The sequence below is a fragment of the Pelodiscus sinensis genome, chromosome 12 (assembly GCF_049634645.1).
Source record: "Pelodiscus sinensis isolate JC-2024 chromosome 12, ASM4963464v1, whole genome shotgun sequence".
NCBI classification, from domain to species: domain Eukaryota; kingdom Metazoa; phylum Chordata; order Testudines; family Trionychidae; genus Pelodiscus; species Pelodiscus sinensis.
The window spans coordinates 2,224,689-2,244,644 of record NC_134722.1 but is presented as its reverse complement, the minus strand read 5'-3'; the positions used below and the strand labels follow the sequence as shown (position 1 = coordinate 2,244,644).

Sequence of the window (19,956 nt, the reverse complement as noted above, 5' to 3'; positions counted from 1 at the left end):
GCTAGAGGTGAGGACACGAGGGGAAGAGAAGGGCGAGTGCAGGGGTCAAGGAGGATGGGGAGGGGAAAGGTCCCCAAAGGGCTGAGGGGAATGAGAAGGAAAGGAGCCAGGACAGCAGAGGAGGGTGTGGGCTGGAGGGACAGCAGCAGGCACCAGGGGAGCTGATGGAGCAAGGGGAGGAGACATGGCAGCAGAAGGAAAGGGGAGAGGTTTATAAGATATTTATTAATAACTTGGGTGCCACAGTGGCACATGTCTGAACAAGTGCACGACTTCAATATTGGTGCACAAGACAAAATTCACTCCACTCATGGGAGGAACATTTTAGTGGGAACACGTCCCCCCAGCCTCTCCCCCCGAGCTAATGCAATGCAAGTTGGGTGACTGCAATTGCAGGATGGTTGTGTGTCCGTCCGTCCATCCGGTGAGGGCCAAACCCATCCGGATTGGTAGGACAACAGGAGCTGTTCTCAGAGGGGTCACAGGACACCCTTGACTTCTGGTCAGGTGTCCCTCTTGACCCCAGGAGTACTACCCCCAGGGGTGGGGCTTCTTGTGGCAGGGGGCGTGGCTAATGGGTGCCTAATTTTGGTTCAGAAAATATGGTCTCCATCCCTATGCTGTAGGGTGGGGTGACCCTACTTTCCCGCCAGCACCGGTGCCCCCCCCCCGGAGAGGAGGGGGGGGCTCAAGCTATGGGGGGAAAGGGGCTGCCAACTCTCCCGGACTGGACAGACCAGACATCGATAGCTGCGGCGCTGCCCGTTCTGGGAGAGGTGGCAACCTGGAGCAGGGCTGGGAGGGGGGGCAGGGGGCTGCGAGCGTTGCCCGTGGGAGGGGGGGCCCTGGGGAGCGAGCTGGGTCTGTCTCGCCCCCACCGCCTGTGCGCTCCGCGGCGGGAGCGGCCCCCGCTGCACCCCGGCCCGGGAAAGGCGGAACCGTAGGCAGCCCGGAACCACGCGCCCCAGCGCTGCTCCCAACCCGGAGCGCTTCGCTGGGCCCCCGGCGGCGTCCTTCCGGCCCTCGTCACCCGGCGTCAGGCGCTTCCGCCCAAGCCCGGCGCAGGACGCAGGGCAAGGCGCATGCGCGTCCAGGCATCGCGGGAGGGAGGTCTGCGCATGCGCGTCCAGGCACAGGGCCGGGGGAATGGCTCATCGGCTGGCGTCGGGGCCGCCTCTCGCTGCGCTGTGGCGCGGGTGCCGCCGGGCGCACAGAGCGGCCGGGCTCAGGGGTCTGCCACCGACCCGGCAGGTGAGAGGCGACGGGTCCTTCCCGGCATTGCCGTAAAGCGCGCGGCTCCGTTCGCCTGTGCGGCGGGGCGAATCGTCGCGCTGGTGACGTCATCGGAGAGCGCTCGGCGCGGGGATCACGCGCCCCTATGGCGGGCGGCGAGGGCGCCTCAGGGGGCGTGGCCTGGTGGTTAGCACGAGGCTGCGCCTTGAGCGGGAGGAGTCTGCCCGTCGTGCTGGCCTGTGAAAGCCCCGCCCCCGGGACAGGCCACGCCCCTGCAGCTCCCTCCCTCCCTCCCTCCCTGCAATGCTGCACCTGGTGGGGGCAGGCAGGGCCTTGGGCTGTCTCCTGCTGACACCCCCCCTCCCCCACATACAGACACACACATGCACATACACACACATGCCTGGCCGGGCTGCTCCCGCTCCAGGGTCCTGCCCCACGTGCCCCTCACCCCCACCCGGCTACTCTAGTTCCTGGCTCTGCGCCTTCATCGTTAAAACTTCGTCACTCGGGGGGTGGGAAGCCGGTGCGCACGCGCGCACACACGCACACACACACACACGCACACACACGCTCTGCAAAGGCTTTAACAGCAGTGGCACTGTGGCTACCCCCGTCCCTGGCAGCCGTGCAGCCATAGCCTCACAGCCGTACCACGGTAAAGCGCGCTGGGTAGGCCTGGCCTGGGTCACAGTCCGGCCACGGAGCACTCCTCACAGGAATAGGGAGACAAGGGCAAAGGTCGCTGTCAATTAGAGCAGCTTCAGTGCTGCTCTAGTTTTCACTTGTGCTGCCTGCGGCCCCAGAAGGAAGCTGGAACACAGTCGCATTCTCATCATTGTGAGAAATGCCTGTCCCCGGAGAACCAGGACAGTCATGTGTGCGTGATGTAGAGATGACTACTGTGCTTTACTGTTCTAGTGGCTGAAGGGGATCACCACCCTGAAGCAGGACTACCCAGGGAGCATAGCATCCACTTGGCACTGGCTCTGCTCAAAACCACCCAAAGGTATGTGTCCTCAGCAAGGCTCCTCGTAGGGCCTTCGGCTTCTGCTAGATTTCTTGGTGTAGCTGTGGTTAGCAGAGGGATAGAGACATTAAACAATAAGTTTACACTGACCATACGTCCCAGTTTTTCTGAAACAGTCCCGAATTTAAATACTGTGTCCCCATCAAGTACTAAAATGTCCTGAAAATCCCTGGGGTCGCTGCAAGGGTACACAAAGCCAGGTAAACGTCCTCCCTCATGCTCAGACCCTGCACCGTAGTCCCCTTCACTCCCTTCCCCCCCCCAAGACCTTGTTCCCCCAGCTTGTTCCAACACACTCCCTTGTTCCTGCACCCTCCCTCCTGGCCAGACACCTACCCCTAGCTGCTCCGGCACCCTCTCTTCTGGCCACACACTGCACCCTCCCTTGTTCTTGCTCCCTCCACCTGGCCAGACACCCCCCTCCAAGCCTGCTTCTGCACCATCTCCCACCCAGACCTCATAACCTCTCTCCTTTCTGCCCCCACCTCCCTTCCAAATCCTGCACCCCATCCCTAACCCGCTCACTGGCAGCTCTGTCCCTCACACTGAACGCCTCATTTTTGTCCCTACCCCAGAGCCTAAGGGGAGCCATAAATTCACTAACTCCAGAACCCCAGAAAAGCAAATCTGGTATATGGAAAGCCCTGAACCTCAGTCCTCCCTGTCCCTTCCCCTCACCCCGTGGGGCAGGAGCACCAGAGGAGTGAGGTGTCTCAGTTTTGGGCCACATCAGTGAGGGTGGGGAGGGGAGGGGGGTTGGAAGAGGGTTTTTTTTGCTTCTCACTTGTGTGGTCCCCAATTGACTTTTCTTTTGATCTCCAACCCAAAAAAGGTTCCCCACCCTGCCATAAATAAAGAAAACATTGAAACCTTTTGTGTTGGACATAATATTTTATTTTATTTAAAATGAAGTTGGATGAACTAACATGAGAAAATTAAAACGCTTAATCTGTTTAATAATTTAAATTAAATCGTTCTCCCTAGCTGCAGCACTAGCAAAATGGCTTGGATGTAATTGTATAATTAACTGTGAGTTTCCATTAGCAACTGGTGGTCTGTGGAAAGGTTTGCATTGAGCCAAGTGGTTCATGGGCCATAAAGTTTGAGAACCACTGAAATGGAGGTACCTTGGTCTCTCCCCATGAGAGACTGCCCCAGGCTCCCTGCTGCTCCACAAAAGCCCACAGAGAGATCGGGTCTGTTGCCACAGAGGTGAAATCACCATGTCATTCCGGTGTGGATGATGGACAGACTCTTTGTGAGTTTTCCTTATCCAAGCAGTTGATGATTTAAACAGTGTGTTAAGATGCTATGTGGAAACACGTGGCGTGTCCACAGGGAGGCAGAATGTATTGTGTCTCTACAGAGAGAACTTAAAAAATAATGAACAGTCTTGGAGCACCTTAGGGTATGTCTACACTAGCCCCCGAGTTCGAACTAGGGAGGCTAACGTAGGCATTCGAAGTTGCAAATGAAGCCTGGGATATTTAAATCCCGGGCTTCATTTGCAACTTCGAATGCCTACGTTAGCCTCCCTAGTTCGAACTCGGGGGCTAGTGTAGACATACCCTTAGAGACTAACAAAAACCGTAGATGGTATCCCTCTGAAACTACAGAGAGGGCTGCCATGACTGGTGTGTCTGGGTGAACAAGCCTTTTGGGAGCTCTGTGAAGAAGTGAGATGTTTTGACTCCAGTTTCAAGAAATGTGTCCTTCTGCCTTTGGGCTGCACGTTGTCTAGACCTGAATGGAGTTAGCTGTGATGACACATTTCTGAGTTATTCTGACCCGCACAGTGAAACATGAGCTAAAGACCAGGCTTAGCACGTCCAGTGAGAGAAAGCCCTGCTCTCAGAAGTCAGCTCAAAGTCTCTCCAATGTTCTTCAAAGATTGCCTCTCCCAAGCAGTAGAGCTTTTACTGATTGGTCCCGTATATTTTTGAAGGGTGACTGCCTGTTAACAGGATCTTCTTGGGTAATAGCAACAGATTGCATTGGGCCCAGTTTAAATTGGATCAGGCCCTTTGTCAGCAGGTTGGGAAGCGGTCTCGTTTGGCAGTTATTATTAGGTATTATTTACACAATATAGATATTGCCAGGGCTTGAGAAACGGCGGCGAAAGCCACTCGCCAGTCCCGCACTGCACATGCCTCACTTTCCTTTGAACTCATCTGCCCAAGTGAGACCCTGGAAGCAGGGCAGGCCGCCCTTGGACAACGCTGTGTGGTAAACACATGTAAAGGGTTGGGGTTCATATCTGGGGTCTACTAATGTAACAGCCTTCTCTCCAATCTTGTCCATACTCGCCTTGCCCCCTTTTATTCCATTAAAAATACCATCACCAGAATCTTTTCCCCTCCCTGTTTGGTTTTGGTTCAGCACCTTTCTGGTTGTCCGGGATCTTTCCCCTATAAAGAGGGGGTGCTGTGACGGGCCAGGGCCAGGCCAGAGCCACTGTCCCTTTCAGTAACACTCCCTTTCTCTCTCAGGCTTTGAGAAATATTTTAAGAAGAATGGAAGAAGTCCCAGCCCGGGAGAGGATACTCAGGACACTAAAGGTAACCAGTCCCGGATCCTCCCGGGCTGGTCCTGGGGGGTTTTGAGGGTGTCCAGGAGGTGGGAGAGTTTTGGTGAGGAGCAGATCACTGGGGCCTTGCACACATACCAGATTTGTATCCTCATCCACAAAAATGAGCTGCGAGTATCAACATTATTCCGCTGGACTTTCCAAACCTGCCGAATCCGGGGGCTGGTGGTTCAGCGTGTGACTGGTGTGGGGAAATCGGGTCTCAACACATCTCTTTCCCATTTTCTTTCCTAACTCACCTTTCCTTTCCCTAGGCCTCCCTGATCCCAAGGGGCTCGCTCCTGGGGGCGCAGGCAGAGACGGTGGCGGCAAGAGAGGAGGGAAGAAGGAGGATTCCAGGTGGTGGAGGCGCGTGTGGAAGGTGGGTAGCTACGTGACACCGACAGCGGCCGTCAGGGTTCCAGGAGAATGAAGTCCCTTGGTTGATTCCAAACATCAGTCTGGCCTCCCGTGCTTCAGGCCCTGTCTCTGACTGGACCGGGAAGTGTACCCTAACAGGGTACAGGTTAGGGCATCCTCCGAGAGTGAGGAGGGGACGTGGGTCCCCTCCTCTGCCCTGCCCTGGGCTCATCACCAGCTCAGGGCAGAGTTGGACCAGCGGTGCTCAGCACATCCAGGCACCCCTGCCGCCAGACTCCCTGCGCCTTACATGGGTTTGGTTTTTGAAAACTAGGCAATTCCTGCACTCAAACTTGACTCGGGGCTAAGGAAGCGGAACTAGCCCTGGAACCCTTGTGTGCTGTGCCTGCCTATAGCGTTGCCCTGAGGACACCCAGGCGTCGGAGAGAGGACACGAGCGATGGCAGGAAAGGTTACCTTGTCGACGGGCAGTATCCACGGCAAACTCCAGCAATGCCAGGGAGAGCCTTCGCGCCGGCCTGCAGCCCAGACTAGGGGTGTTACATTTCCAGTAATCGGCTAATCGAGTAGTCGATGGGATTTCCATCGACTACTCGGTTAGTCGATAAGGGGGGTGCTCGCTGTCCCACTGCGCCTCTCCCTTTGAAATGTACAGGGGCCGCCTGCGGCTCTTGTACATTTCAGAGGGCGAGAGGCAGCGGGAACCCGTACCAGGGGCAAAGCAAAGTTCCCCTCAGTGCCCCTTCCTTCGAAACGGAAGAGAGTCGCAGGCGGCGCTTGTACATTCCAGGGGGAGAGGAGCAGCTGTGGGGCTGGTGCGAGCGGGGCTGTTTCAATCCCTGCTCGCACTTTTGCTCCCTGCCCCCTGCGGGAGACAGTGCTGGGGGGGACAAGTTTTTAACCTGGCTCCCCCCAGCACCAGCTCGTGTTCCCCTCCCTTGCTGCCGCTGTCTGAGAGAGGCAGCAAGGGGGGCGGAAGCGACTAGTCGGGTTCCTATTCAACTGCCCGAGCAGCATTTGCTTATCGGATAGTCAACTAGTCACGTCCATCCCTAGCCCAGACACATGGGCCGTGTGGGCTGAACACATGTGAGCCTGTCCGTAGGGCAGGGCGCCGGCGGTGCGGTGACTTTCCCACCAGGAGGTGGGGAATGGGCAGACTAGACTATGTCCATGTGATCTGAACCGGTCATTTCCTGTCCGCGATATCTGGGCAGCGCGGTAGGTAGCTAGACAGGCGACATCAGTCACTGACCGCATCAGCTTCCGTATGGCAGAGGCATTGGGGTTGCTTGGGAGGCTTACATGCCCGGCTTGCAAACCCTTTGGCTTTTTGGCCAGAGTAACTCCAAGCGTTGCAGGACCTCTCCATGGCAGGAGCTCTGCCCCCCGGGACCTAGGCATCGCTTTTCCGTGGGGCTACACGGTCGCTCCTGGAGTGCTGGGGTGGGGGGTAGCTTGGAAATTGGAGTCCCTGCTTGAATAAAGCGGGTGATGCACAGGGGACTGGGGGTTGAATGCGGCCCAGAGCCGAGCTCCTCCCCTCCTAGAGGGAAGCCTGGCTAGTGGAGACTGTTCCTTGGTCCGAGTGGCCAAGGCGTGCGGGGCCTGTGCTCTGCAGGCCACGACTCCATGGCTGGCATTTCCTGCAGCATGGCCGATCGGCGCTCAGGCCGAGTCCATGGGCCCAGGCCAGCACTGGGCCCGGCCTGACGTCCTGGGCTCCGGCTCAGGTGGGGACACTCGGTGTGGAAGCAGGCTCCATGCTCGGAGGCCGGGGGGGCCGCAGAACAGATGCGCTGGCTGTTGTTTCACAGTTAGAGCAGTCGTGAGACGTGCAGCAGCACTGGGGGGTCTGCGCGGGCGGGGGCAGCGAGGAACCGCCAGCTGCTCCCGCGCTCCTTCGGAATGTGTGTTTCCCAGCTGCTGACTTGTCGCATTCCTTTCCTTTCCTTTCCTCCCGCCCCAGGGAGAGTTCCCCTGGGACGACAAGGACTTCGGCTACCTGGCTGTCATGGGCACAGGCGTTGCTGTGGGATTCCTCTATTTTTTTTGGCGAGATCCTGGCAAAGAAATCAACTGGAAGCATTTTGTGCATTACTACTTGGCTAGAGGATTGGTGAGGACGTGTCTGTCTGTGTGAGAGAGACTGGCTCTCGCCTGGCTCAGCAGGCAAGGGTTCCCTTTTGCCCACTCATTGCTAGCACGCTGGTTGGGTTACCAAGTTGCCTCTGAGCCCTGCTGACTCTAGGCTGGGGGAGACTCCCGCGGAGGGCTCCGGAAAGCAGTGGCTGTTCACGCACAGCTCTTACGCTGGGAGTCAGGGGCAAAACTCTCTTTTGACCAGAGAGAACCCCATTCTCAGAGCGTGGGCCCCCCTTCACTCGCATTCCTCTCCTGCCAATTGCCCCAGAGGACTGGGCGTTATGTATCCCGTGGTGGGCCCCCACACTGGCCCTGGGCTGCTAGCATAGCCCTTCGCGGTAGAAGCATATAAAACTTGTAAGGCCTTGTGTGCCCTGTGCCAGCTGCCTCAACTCCTGGGGCAAGCCCCGGCCTGGCGGATGTCCTGCAGCAGCTTCCTGTAACTGGAGGGAAGGGGTCTGTGGCATTAACAGTGCCGTCCCAGCCAGAGCCTCTCCTTTGATTTTGATTTTGATTTTGTTTATTTTATGCTGTCTCCATAATATCAGTTTTCAGAGTGGTAGGAGCTGCCATCCTTAGGTTTCAGAGTTAACGTCTCCTTAGGAATAGGACAGTTTGTCCCTCCAATTTGATGCTTTCTGCAGACACAGGCAGGCATCCCTGTGTCCATTTGTGCTTGGCTCTCGTCCAGCATTTCTCCACAGCTCTGAGCTCTAGAAGGGGGCCTGTGTCTCTGTGCCTAAGTGAGCGGAGAGCCCGGGACTCACTTCTGTGCATCTCCCGTCTGTTCTTAGTGGGCCGCTGCTCCAGGCTGGCCACAGAGCACATCAGTGCTGAGCTGTTCTGCGCACCATATGGCACCTCCCTCCGAGCTGCTGTATTGTGTGAACTAGGGGTGTTAACTATGGGTTATTTTACTATCTCCATCGACTAGTCAATAGGCACGTCCGCATCCCTCCTCTGAAATGTCCAGGCGCCCTGCTGGGCCCTCGCTGGGTCTCCTGTACATTTCGGAGGAGGGATGCGGAACTCCGCGTACAGCCGGGGCCAGCAGAGAGTCCCACTCCCTCCGGACTGCACGCGGGGCCAGCTCTGAAATGCACGAGAGTCCCCAGCGGGGGCCCAGTGGAAGTTCTTGTGCATTTCAAAGTGGCAGTGCAGCCTGGAGCCTGGGGTCAGTGGGGGGCTCAGACGTCACTGACCCTGGGCTCCATGCTGCCTGCTGCTTTGAAATGCCACACGGAGCCATGAGTCCCCAGCTGACCCCGGGCTCCCCGCGCAGCAGCGCCACACAGCTGATTCAAGGCTCAGCTGTGCGGCGCTGCCCCTTTGAAGTGCCCCCTTCTCCCCCCCTTTACTGCCTCTATCTGATAGAAGCAGCAAGGGGGGGAGGGGAATCGACTAGTCCTTCACATCCCTAGTGTGACCAGCTGTGCCCCAAATGTTCCCCAGAGCCTGGCTCTGCGCCCGGCTTGCCCAGGCCTCAGCGATTCTAGGAAGGCCGAGGCGGGGCACGCTCTGCAGGCGTCTCCCAGTAAGGGACGTGGGGTCTGCCCCAGACTGGTGCCGTGCTGCTGCTGTTTGGCTGGGATCCCCAGGCTGTTCTGCCGGCACCGTGCCTCGCTCCACGGGCCATTGCGCCGGTCCCTGCTGAGGCCTGTGGGCTTGCGCTGGATGGACACAGCGCAGGGCTTCCCATGGCAGGTGGGATGAGAATGGCCCACGCCTATTGCAGGGACTCAGGCACCCGTGGAGCATGGCCGGGCTGTCGTCGTGCAGCACCCCTTTCTCGGGGGTCGCAGCCTCTGGCCCCCAGCTAACCCACGACATCGGGTAATTACTTCCCAAGCGGGGGCACGCCAGGGCTGGGGCCGGGCTGTGAGATCGGGGCTGGCGCAGAATGGGGGGCACCTGGAGACGCCCCTGCTGAACTGCCTGGGGTCCTCTCCTGACCCCTCACCCCCGTCTGCTGTCTTAGGTGGACCGTCTGGAAGTGGTGAACAAGCAGTTCGTTCGCGTGGCCCTTGTGCCGGGCGTGGCCTCCGAGGTAAGGGGATGGCTCGCTCGGCGTGGGGCCAGAGGGGTCTCGGCGCTCAGACAGACCTGGGGGGGGGGGGGGAGAAGGAAATCCCTTGGCAGGCCTTCTGGGGAGCCCCCCAGCGAGCTTCCCCTGTACTGAGCCTCGACGTGCAAGCCGGGGTGCTGGGGCCACCGAGCAAAGTGCTGTTGTGGCGGGTCGGGGCCAGGTCTGCGAGGCAGCAGGCGGGCAGTGCGTGGTGCCACGGTGGGGGTAGGGCCCAGCCATGGTCGGGGGAGGTGGAGGCCAGTGCGGATCTGCCCCTGTCCCTGCAGAGGTCCGTCTGGTTTAACATCGGCAGCGTGGACACGTTCGAACGGAACCTGGAGGCTGCCCAGCTGGAGCTGGGAATGGAAGGAGCCCGTCGGGTGGCCGTGATCTACAGCAGCGAGAGCGACGGGTGAGTCTGAGGCCGGGGGCAGTGACTGTCTCTAGCCTGCGGCGCCGCAGCTGCCGTGTGACGGGCTGGCGCGTCTTTCCCCTCTGCCAGCACGTTCGTCATGAGCCTGGTGCCCACGCTGCTGCTGGTTGGCTTCCTGCTGCTCGCTCTGAGACGGGGCCCCCTGGGAGCCGGGCGCGGGAGGCGAGGGGGCGGGCTCTTCAGCGTCGGCGAGACGACGGCCAAGATCCTGAAAGACAGCATCGACGTGCGGTTCCGAGACGTGGCCGGCTGCGAGGAGGCCAAGCTGGAGATCATGGAGTTCGTCAACTTCCTGAAGAACCCCAAACAGTACCAGGACCTAGGCGCCAAGATCCCCAAGGTCCTTCTCCACGGGGGTGGCTGGGTCCCCTCGGCTGAGCGGGCGGAGCGCTGCCCTGGGCTGAGCTTTCTGGCCAGCAGAGAGGGGAGCGAGGGCAGGGTGCAGGCACCCCAAGGGGGCCACCGAACAGCGGGGCCGCGCGCCAAGGCCTGTGGCTCTGCTCTCTGGCCCCTGTGGCTTTATTCGCGTCTCTTGGTTACCCTGGGGCGATGGGTCAGCCGTGTGGGCGGGGCTTAGCTGCAGCTGGAGGTGATGGAGACGCGCCGGCGAGTGTGATGATTTGGGGTGTAGGGCAGGCACCAGGGTGCGCAGGGCGGGGGCAGGTGCGGGGCGGGGACACACTGACTGTCCAGGCTTCCTTCCCTTGCTGTGGCTCGGCACAGCCCGGCGAGAGCTGTCTGTGTCCCAGCCTCCAGCCCATTCCTGGGGGCAGGCCTGCCGTGACTAACGGCGGCGGCTGGGCCACGTGGCCCCGAGCCGCCAGATGGCGGGGCGCTTGGAGCCGGCTCGGTGGCGTTGCTGCCGGTGGCCCCGCGCTAGCGCTGGTCTCCGTGGTGTCTGCTGCAGGGCGCTATGCTCACGGGCCCGCCCGGCACTGGGAAAACCCTCCTGGCCAAGGCGACGGCGGGAGAAGCCGACGTCCCCTTCATCTCGGTGAACGGCTCGGAGTTCCTGGAGATGTTTGTGGGGGTGGGGCCCGCCCGGGTAAGTGCGGCTGCCAGGCTCTCGGGGCTCCCACAGCGTTGTGCTTCCGGGGCAGGCCTGAGTCCCTTCTGGGGGGCGGGGGCGTGTGGGGCTGGAGCTAGACAGGCCTCCTGTATGCGCGGGGGGGCTAGCGGCCAGGGTGCCTGGGGAGCAGTGAGTGGGTGGGCGGGAGGGGAGCCGGGCTCTTTGGTCTCGGGCTCGTTTGGCCCTTGCCCTGGTGCTGCGGGGCCTGCTGGCAGGCGGAGGGTGGGGGGCGGAGGTGGGGAGGCCGCCCAAGCACGTGGGACGGAGCCGGTGCTGGCGGCTCTGAGCTGGCCTGTGAAGCGATGGCTTGGGACATGCCTGCCCCACGAGCGTAGCTGCTCCTGCCGACCATCCCCCCTCACCGCCCCCCGTGTGAGTCGCTTCAGCTGGAGCTGTCCGCTCCCGCGGGCTGCGTTCCCCGGGCTCTGCAAGGAGAAGGGCCCCTCAGGCGACAGCGGGGCCTGGCTCCTCCAGGCCAGGGCAGCTGCATTAGCCACCAGCTGACGGGAGCCCCCTCAGCCCGTCAGTGCCTCGGGGCAGCACGGGCTGGGCTGCGGCAGGGCTCCTGGCAGGTCCTGCTTGGAGCCCCCCAAGGGTTGGCTTGGTGCTCGTCTCCCATCTCCGCGTGGGGGGTGTCCCAGGCCTGGGGAGCCTTGAGGTGCCGCGTGCTCTGGGGGCCACCGAGCAGAGACGGTGCCTGGCTCTGCGGAGCCCCTGCCGACTCCCATCCCCGTGGAAAGGCAGCGGCCCCTGGGGCCCTGGCAGGAGGCTTGTCACCCCCGGGTGTGTCTGTTTCAGGTGCGGGACATGTTTGCCTTGGCCCGCAAACACGCCCCCTGCATCCTGTTCATCGACGAGATCGATGCCATCGGCCGGAAGCGGGGCCGGGGGAACTTCGGGGGGCAGAGCGAGCAGGAGAACACCCTCAACCAGCTGCTGGTGGAGATGGACGGTGAGCGAGCAGCCGGCAGCGGGGGCCTGGCCTCCTGCGCTGCGTCCGCTCCTTGGCAATTCTGGGCGATGCCCCGCCCGGGGGCCACGTGCTCCCAGCCACGCCGGGGGAGGGGCAGTGGGACCGGGCTCAGGGCCCAGCCGGGCCTTGCGCTCAAAGCTCGTGAAAGCCGAAGGTCTGCCTTGAGCAGTGGAGTCTGGGTGGCCCCTGGGCCCGCGGTGATGCAGCTGAGCCCCTCAGCTCCTGCTGGGGAGTCCGGGCCCCAGTGTCCCATGGGTTTTGTCTGGCTCCCTCCCCCCCTTGTTATCCTCGGCCGGTTGCTCGGTGACCTCTTCCCCCTCTGCTTAGGGTTCAACTCCAGCACCAACGTGGTGGTGCTCGCAGGAACCAATCGCCCGGACATCCTGGACCCCGCGCTCACGAGACCGGGGCGCTTTGACCGCCAGATTTACCTCGGTAATGCTCGCCGCGCCCACTGCGCCCTCTGCCGGCTCCCCAGCCTGGGCCGGGCGCTTAGCAGGAGAGGAAAGAACATCTGCCGCGCTCCTGCTGCTGCCAGCGCTGCCGTCAGAAACCGGGCCAGTGGCTGGGCCAGCGTGGTTCCTCGCCTTGCCTGCCGGGGGCGCCCCAGCGCGGCTCCGTGTGCACGGGGAGCTCCATGAGAGCTGCACGCGCGGAGGCCCGGGGGGGTTAGTGTGAAACGTGCAGAGCTGGCAGATGCTTTGCTGCAGGAGCTGGGAAAAGCTGCAGCCACTGCCTTTGTGCTGGGGCTGGAGAGGTCCAGTGCCGAAGGTGGGTTATTGGCAGCGCTGGTGCCAGCCTGGCCCGGGCACTGGCAGACGCATGGGAGGGGGCGCTAGCTGTCCTTTGCCGCCCGGCAGCCCGGCTGGTCTCACTGGGGCGCGGCCGGGCTTGGGGGCGTTCTGTGCAGCGCTGCCCCAGGTGACACTGGCCGGGTGGGGTCGCTGTGGGACTTACCCAGCTGCTGCAATCCATGTCCAGGGGGCTCTGTAGTGACCTCTGCATTGTGTGCGGCACCTGGCCGGGAGGCGGCCCAACTGCAGGCCCTTGGCCAGTGCAGGGAACGGGGAGGCTTCCGGCAGCTCCTCTGGAAACCAAGAGGGTTGTGTCCGCTCTGGGCAGTAACCAGAGGAAGCCCAGGCGGCGAGGAGCCGCCGTCCCGGCAGGTAGCCCTGCACGACTCAGTTCTAAACCACTTCTCTGGCTCCGCTCCCACCCAGGCCCGCCCGATATCAAAGGCAGAGCCTCCATCTTTAAGGTCCATCTCCGGCCCCTGAAGCTGCAGGAAAGCATCAGCAGAGACGCCCTGGCCAGGAAACTGGCCGCACGGACCCCAGGATTCACAGGTGGGTTGCCAGGAAGACCAAGGGGGAGGGAGCTGGAGCAATTGGCTGTGATGGAAGAGCAGGTGCCAAGGGCTGAGGCGGCGCCCCCGGCTGGTCTGGCCACGTCCCGAAGGGGTCAGGAGCTGCCTGGTAGCCAGCGGCTGCAGCCGTCCAGCCCCCAGGGCTCACTGCGCAGTGAGTGCGTCCAGGGTTCCCTCTGCTGCGGGGGGCTGAGTTAGCAGGTCTTGGGCGGCCCCTGGGGGGAGGGAGCCCAGCCTGGGGCGTAGGCTGATGGGCTGGCCCTCCTGTCGTAGGTGCTGACATCTCCAACGTCTGCAACGAGGCTGCCTTGATCGCCGCTCGCCACCTGGGGCCCGCTGTCGCCGAGAAGCACTTTGAGCAGGCCATTGAGAGAGTCGTGGGGGGTGAGGCCGCTCGGCGCTCTGCGGGGGCACGGCCACAGGGCTTTCCGGGGAACACGCAGGGCACGGCTGGCGGCTGCAGCACCAGAGCTAGAGCCGGGACAGACTCCGAAGGCTCCCGCTGAGGCTGGCAGACGGGGCGGCGGGCGGCAGGGTCTCCAGGCCCTGGCAGACGGGGCGGCGGGCGGCAGGGTCTCCAGGCCCTGGCAGACGGGGCGGCGGGCGGCAGGGTCTCCAGGCCCTGGCAGACGGGGCGGCGGGCGGCGGGGTCTCCAGGCCCTGGCAGACGGGGCGGCGGGCGGCAGGGTCTCCAGGCCCTGGCAGACGGGGCGGCGGGCGGCAGGGTCTCCAGGCCCTGGCAGACGGGGCGGCGGGCGGCGGGGTCTCCAGGCCCTGGCAGACGGGGCGGCGGGGTCTCCAGGCCCTGGCAGACGGGGCGGCGGGCGGCAGGGTCTCCAGGCCCTGGCAGACGGGGCGGCGGGGTCTCCAGGCCCTGGCAGACGGGGCGGCGGGCGGCGGGGTCTCCAGGCCCTGGCAGACGGGGCGGCGGGCGGCGGGGTCTCCAGGCCCTGGCAGACGGGGCGGCGGGCGGCGGGGTCTCTAGGCCCTGCCAGACGGGGCGGCGGGCGGCGGGCGGCGGGGTCTCCAGGCCCTGGCAGACGGGGCGGCGGGCGGCGGGCGGCGGGGTCTCCAGGCCCTGGCAGACGGGGCGGCGGGCGGCGGGGTCTCCAGGCCCTGGCAGACGGGGCGGCGGGCGGCGGGCGGCGGGGTCTCCAGGCCCTGGCAGACGGGGCGGCGGGCGGCGGGGTCTCCAGGCCCTGGCAGACGGGGCGGCGGGCGGCGGGCGGCGGGGTCTCTAGGCCCTGCCAGACGGGGCGGCGGGCGGCGGGGTCTCCAGGCCCTGGCAGACGGGGCGGCGGGCGGCGGGGTCTCCAGGCCCTGGCAGACGGGGCGGCGGGCGGCGGGGTCTCCAGGCCCTGCCAGACGGGGCGGCGGGCGGCGGGGTCTCCAGGCCCTGGCAGACGGGGTGGCGGGCGGCGGGGTCTCCAGGCCCTGGCAGACGGGGCGGCGGGCGGCGGGGTCTCCAGGCCCTGGCAGACGGGGCGGCGGGCGGCGGGGTCTCCAGGTCCTGGCAGACGGGGCGGCGGGCGGCGGGGTCTCCAGGCCCTGGCAGACGGGGCGGCGGGCGGCGGGGTCTCCAGGACCTGGCAGACGGGGCGGCGGGCGGCGGGGTCTCTAGGCCCTGCCAGACGGGGCGGCGGGCGGCGGGGTCTCCAGGCCCTGCCAGACGGGGCGGCGGGCGGCGGGGTCTCCAGGCCCTGGCAGACGGGGCGGCGGGCGGCGGGGTCTCCAGGCCCTGGGGCTCAGGCCCTGCTGCCAGCAGAGAGGAGGGAAGAGCCCTTGGGAGATGCTCTGGCACTTTGGGGGGCACTACTGTGGGGCAGCCGCCCCTTGTCAGGAAGGCGACTGTCTTCACCAGGCTTGGGGCGATGGCCCCGTCCCACACCCAGTGTCCAGGAGCTGAGCTGAGCTGAGCACGCTCCTGCTAGCCTGGGGGCGTGAGGGCTGGTCCCTGTGGGCAGTGTCTGCAGGGCTTCCCAGGCGTGGCACAAAGAGCCACGGGCCCCGGGGGCGCTCGGCCAAGCAGTGGGGAATCGTGGGCTGCAGCAGGCGGAGGAGGCTGAGGTGCCGGAAGGAAAAGCAGCAAGTTTCCCCAGGGGATGCCAAGCAGCAGGCCCCCACCCCCCAGCTCGCTGCCACGGCTGGGAGCGATTCCCGCTTGCCCTGCGCTGCTCCGGCAGGGCCCTCCTGCACAGAAAAGGAGCTCGTGAGAACTAACGTTCTGGCCCCTCCCATCTCCCCATCCACACCCACATAACCGGGGGTGTCCGGGGTTCCTCCCCGAGCCCTTCCCTCATTGCCCTCGTGCGGCCCCTCCCTCTGCCCTGGCAGCGCTGTGAGCCGAGGGTGCGCCCAGATCCCTGTGGCGCGTGTCTAGGGCACTGCTGGGCAGCTCCCAGGCCAGGCACGTCCCTCTAGGGGAACCAAGAGGGGCCAAAGCCGCCCAGCCAGCAGGGCCTCCGGACTCCTCTTAGCCAGCACGCCACGGCCCAGTGCTGCCCTGGCTCGCCGGGGGGGTGGGCTGTCCCCGTGGGGGCCGTGGGCCCTGGGGGTTTGCCGGGGGCAGGGGCGGTCTGGCTCCCAGCTGCGGGCTCTTGGCAGTGCAGGCCTGGAACCGCTCTCCCTGACGCCTGGTCCCGTGGGCAGGTCTCGAGAAGAAGACCCAGGTTCTGCAGCCGAGCGAGCGGACCACGGTGGCCTATCACGAGGCCGGGCACGCCGTGGTGGGCTGGTTCCTGGAGCACGCCGACCCCCTGCTGAAGGTTTGTGTCCAGCTTGCTCCCCCTTCCCAGCACCAGCCGCCCGGGGCCTTTCCCGCCCGCCGGCTGCAGCCTGGAACTGCACACCTCGCCGCCGGGGGCCCGGGGCAGGGGGGGGAGCTGGTGGGGAGGGGCCCCTCTCTCGCCTGCCTTGTTGGGCCCCTGGAGGAGAGCGCCCCCTGGTGCCGGGGACCCCGCCATGTGTTGGCTCCCGGGCCCTTGTGGCCAGATCCGGTGTCTCCGGATAAACGCTGGACGGGGAGGCGAGGGCACTCTCCCAGCATTCCCTCTGGCAGGCCCACTCGGGAATCCAGGAGCCTGGTCCCAGCCTGCCACTAGCTGCCTTGTCCCTCGCAGGTGTCCATCATCCCGCGGGGGCGGGGCCTGGGCTACGCTCAGTACCTGCCCCGGGAGCAGTACCTGTACACCAAGGAGCAGCTCTTCGACCGCATGTGCATGATGCTGGGCGGGAGGGTGGCCGAGCAGCTGTTCTTCGGGCGCATCACCACGGGCGCACAGGACGACCTGAGGAAGGTGACGCAGAGCGCCTACGCCCAGGTAATGCCCCCAGCACGGGCACTGCGCTGCCAGGTGTCCACCCCGGGCGTGGGAAGGGCTCGGCTCGTCCCCTGGGAGCGAGCCGGCTCAGCGGGGCGGCTTTCTTGCAGATCGTCCAGTTCGGGATGAGCGACAGGCTGGGCCAGGTCTCCTTCGAGCTCCCGCAGCTGGGCGAGCAGCTCACGGAGAGGCCGTACAGCGAGACGACGGCCCAGCTGATAGACGAGGAGGTCCGGCGCCTCATCAGCTCCGCATATGAGAGAACCCTGGAGCTCCTGACGCGGTGTCACGCCCAGGTGGAGAAGGTACGAGAACAGCACTCGGGCGGCCGCTCACGAGGCAGCCCAGTGGCGCCCCGCTGATTGGCAGAGCCCAGAGCTGGGTCTGTGTTCCTTGTGGTGGTGCAAATTCACACATGCCTCAGCGCACAGAACAAAATTTATTCTGCACACGGATGGAAAATATTAGAGGGAACATTGGTGAACAGGCCCCAGCAGGAGCCAGTGTGGGGACCTGTGGTGGCTCCACCAGCAGGATGCATAGACTCATAGACTTTAAGGTCAGAAGGGACCATTCTGATCATCTAGTCTGACCCCCTGCACAGTGCAGGCCACAGAATCTCACCCACCCCTCCTAGAATAATCCTCTCACCTATGTCTCAGATATTGAAGCCTTCAAATACTTTGAAGGCCCCAAGATGCAGAGAATCCTCCAGCTGTGATCTGTGCCCCATGCTACAGAGGAAGGCGAAAAACCTCCAGGGCCTCTGCCAATCTACCCTGGAGGAAAATTCCTTCCCGACCCCAAATATGGCGATCAGCTAAACCCTGAGCATGTGGGCAAGACTCATCAGCCAGACACCCAGAAAGTTCTCTATAGTAACTCCTATCATCCCTCCATTGACCTATTTCCCACTGAGAATGAAGCTCTCCCCCGGCTTGCTGGGAGCGGGGAGGTGCGGGGTCTGTCACCCTGCCGCGGGGAGCGCGCCCTTCCCCGTGCAGAACCGGGGCTGAGGAACCGGGCTGTGAGGGTTCTCTTGTCCCCGCAGGTCGGGAGGCGTCTGCTGGAGAAGGAGGTGCTGGAGAAGGCGGACATGGTCGAGTTGCTGGGCCCCAGGCCCTTTGCGGAGAAATCCTCCTACGAGGAGTTTGTAGAGGGCACCGGGAGCTTGGATGAAGACACCTCCCTGCCGGCGGGCCTGAGGGACTGGAACAGCGAGCGGGAGGAGAGCACCTCCTAGCAGTGAGTGCCCGCTGGGCGCAACCTGCCTGCGCTGCGGCCAGCCCCGCCTCTGGGTGGGCACCATCTCCGCAGAAGCTGACGCCCAAGCGCGGCGGTTAGTCTTTGGGGTGCCCCAGGACTCCGCGGTGGCTTCCACATGGTGCTAGCTGTGGTGCTGCTCTGCCTCCGGCCTGGCCGCCCGCTCATGCCTTGGCACGAGGCACTCCTGGCCCGGGAGCCGGGGGCTCCCCCAGCTCTGACGCTGGCCGTGTGCGTTCCTGGGGGCCTGGCAGCAGGTGTCTCTAGCCCCCAGTGCTGGGCTCCAGCTCTGTCCCTGGGTAGCTCCTCTCCCAGCCAGGCCTGCGGGGCAGAAAGGGGCCCTGGCTGCTGAAAGCCGAGATGTGGATTCCTTCCTCGAGCCGGGCCTGGCTTGCAGTACCTGTGTCCCCGCAGAGGCCCAGCCGTGTCCTGGGGGCAGCCCTGCCAGGGCCCACCATGCGCCGCGGGCTGCTGAGCAAGCAGGACCTGCACCACAGGGCCCAGCCGCTGCCGCCCCCCAGGGCAGTGCCAGTGGGGCATTTAGTGACGGGGAGGAAGTGCTGCACCTGGCCTGTGCTCCTGAACCTGGCGCCGGCGCCTCCCTGCTCCTACCTCACCAGCCTCCTCCGCCTGGCCACAGCCGGGCCGTCCGCCAAGTGCCTTCCCCTGCAGCCCCGTGGTGGTTGGGCTCTGGAATCCCGGTCTTCTGTGGCTCTGACGGCAACCCCCCGCCTGTTACACTGACACCCCCTGCCCCGGCTCAGCTGGTCGCCCCCTGGCCTTAGGAACCGCAGTCTGAACCCCTCAGGGCCTGGTTCACTCCTTGCCTCCGGTGCCGTCCCGGGGCATTACTCGGCCTGCAGCCAGTGCGGGTACCTCTGGGCAGGGAGCAGTGAGTCTCCGAACCTGGATCAGCTGCCTCGGGCTGAGCCCCGGGTCTAAGCCGAGCAGCCTGCCTGCCGGGGCTGGAGCAGCCGTTGACCTAGCAGAGCCGCCCTGCGAGGTTGTGCAGGCCGGAGCGTTTGTAACCGTCTCACAACCCCCGTGGTGCCAGCTGGGGCTGACTCCCCACTGCCAGACACGCAGCTTGGCTCAGCGGTGCCCTCCAGAGGCCGTTAGCGGCTGCTGTGACATTGGTGCCCGCAGGCCTCGGCGGCTTCGGCCAGTCTGCCGCTCTCCCAGGCGAGCGACTGCAGAAACGTCTGGGCCAAGGCAGAGCTGCTGAGGAAGTGCTGGCCGTGTCCCCCCCCCTTCCGCCCCCCCCATGGACCCGGCCCGCGAGGCGCTGTCTGCGACACTGTGATGGCACTAGGCCTGCCCAGGTGCCACGAGAGCTGGGGCAGGTACACGCCAGGTCTCAGGGCCCCCGGAGGCCCTTCGCTCCTGTGGATGATGGAGAGAAGCCCCCTGCCCCTGTTGGGGGCACGACTCAGCCCTGGGCTTGTGAGCAGAGTCCTCGGGGCTGGGCTGGCCTCCCCGCCCAGACACATGATGGCCCTGGCGCCAGCACAGCTGGGCTGTCTCCCTTGCCGGTGACCCTGGTCAGGGCAGGAGCTGGGAGGAAAGGGGAAGAGGGACCTGACTCTATTCCCCCCTTGGCATAGCTGGCCGGGGGGGGGGCTGCTGGAGGGGTAGCCAGGCCCCCTTTGCTGCTCTCCCAGGCCCAGCCTGAGAGATGTGACCTGGATGTGAAGCACCAAATAAACCAAACCCCACTGTGTGGGGAGGGGCTGCTGTGTGTCTGCCTTTCCTTTGCCGCGCTGCACGGTGCAGGCTGACGGCCCACCCTGCCCTGCTGGGGATGAGCCCGGCTGGTCCCAGGCGGCCCTGCTGGCAGGACTGGACTACCACGGCCTGCCCAGCACATGCCCACCTGCTGGCCTGTGCTCCGCCCTGCACTGGATCCCTCCTGCAGCAGGGGAGCGTGCCTGGGTGTGGGGAAGGGCCTGGCTCCACCAGCCCATGCAGAGGGCTCACAGGCCCATCAGCCCTGGGGGGGGACTGCCCCTTTGGACCTGCTTGGTGGGTGAGGCTGGAAGCCCCACACAAGCCCAGGCCAGCGTTTACCCCCGCTGGTCCCACACGTTCAGCGCTGGCCCTGGAGGAAGGGGG

At 64.3% G+C, this 19,956-nt stretch overlaps 1 protein-coding gene across 1 annotated transcript; it reads left to right on the top strand.

The window, feature by feature from the left end:
* The first annotated feature begins 1,131 nt into the window (after positions 1-1,131).
* On the top strand, positions 1,132-19,582 carry LOC102460647 (mitochondrial inner membrane m-AAA protease component AFG3L1-like). The gene is made up of 17 exons (XM_075939802.1): positions 1,132-1,251; positions 2,155-2,242; positions 4,753-4,821; positions 5,105-5,211; positions 7,180-7,329; positions 9,334-9,402; positions 9,708-9,832; positions 9,923-10,193; positions 10,761-10,898; positions 11,721-11,874; positions 12,223-12,330; positions 13,116-13,241; positions 13,535-13,645; positions 15,911-16,026; positions 16,381-16,581; positions 16,692-16,886; positions 17,633-19,582. The coding sequence occupies exons 1-17, from the start codon at positions 1,147-1,149 to the stop codon at positions 17,822-17,824; spliced, it is 2,325 nt and encodes a 774-aa protein (XP_075795917.1). The 5' UTR covers positions 1,132-1,146; the 3' UTR covers positions 17,825-19,582.
* Positions 19,583-19,956: the final 374 nt, after the last annotated feature.

Excerpts from the sequence above, each read along its gene's own strand:
- LOC102460647 (XM_075939802.1), top strand. The coding sequence starts at position 1,147 with ATGGCTCATCGGCTGGCGTCGGGGCCGCCTCTCGCTGCGCTGTGGCGC. Across the intron at positions 1,252-2,154 it reads GTCTGCCACCGACCCGGCAG|TGGCTGAAGGGGATCACCAC; the intron begins GTGAGAGGCGAC and ends TTACTGTTCTAG. Across the intron at positions 5,212-7,179 it reads GGTGGAGGCGCGTGTGGAAG|GGAGAGTTCCCCTGGGACGA; the intron begins GTGGGTAGCTAC and ends CTCCCGCCCCAG.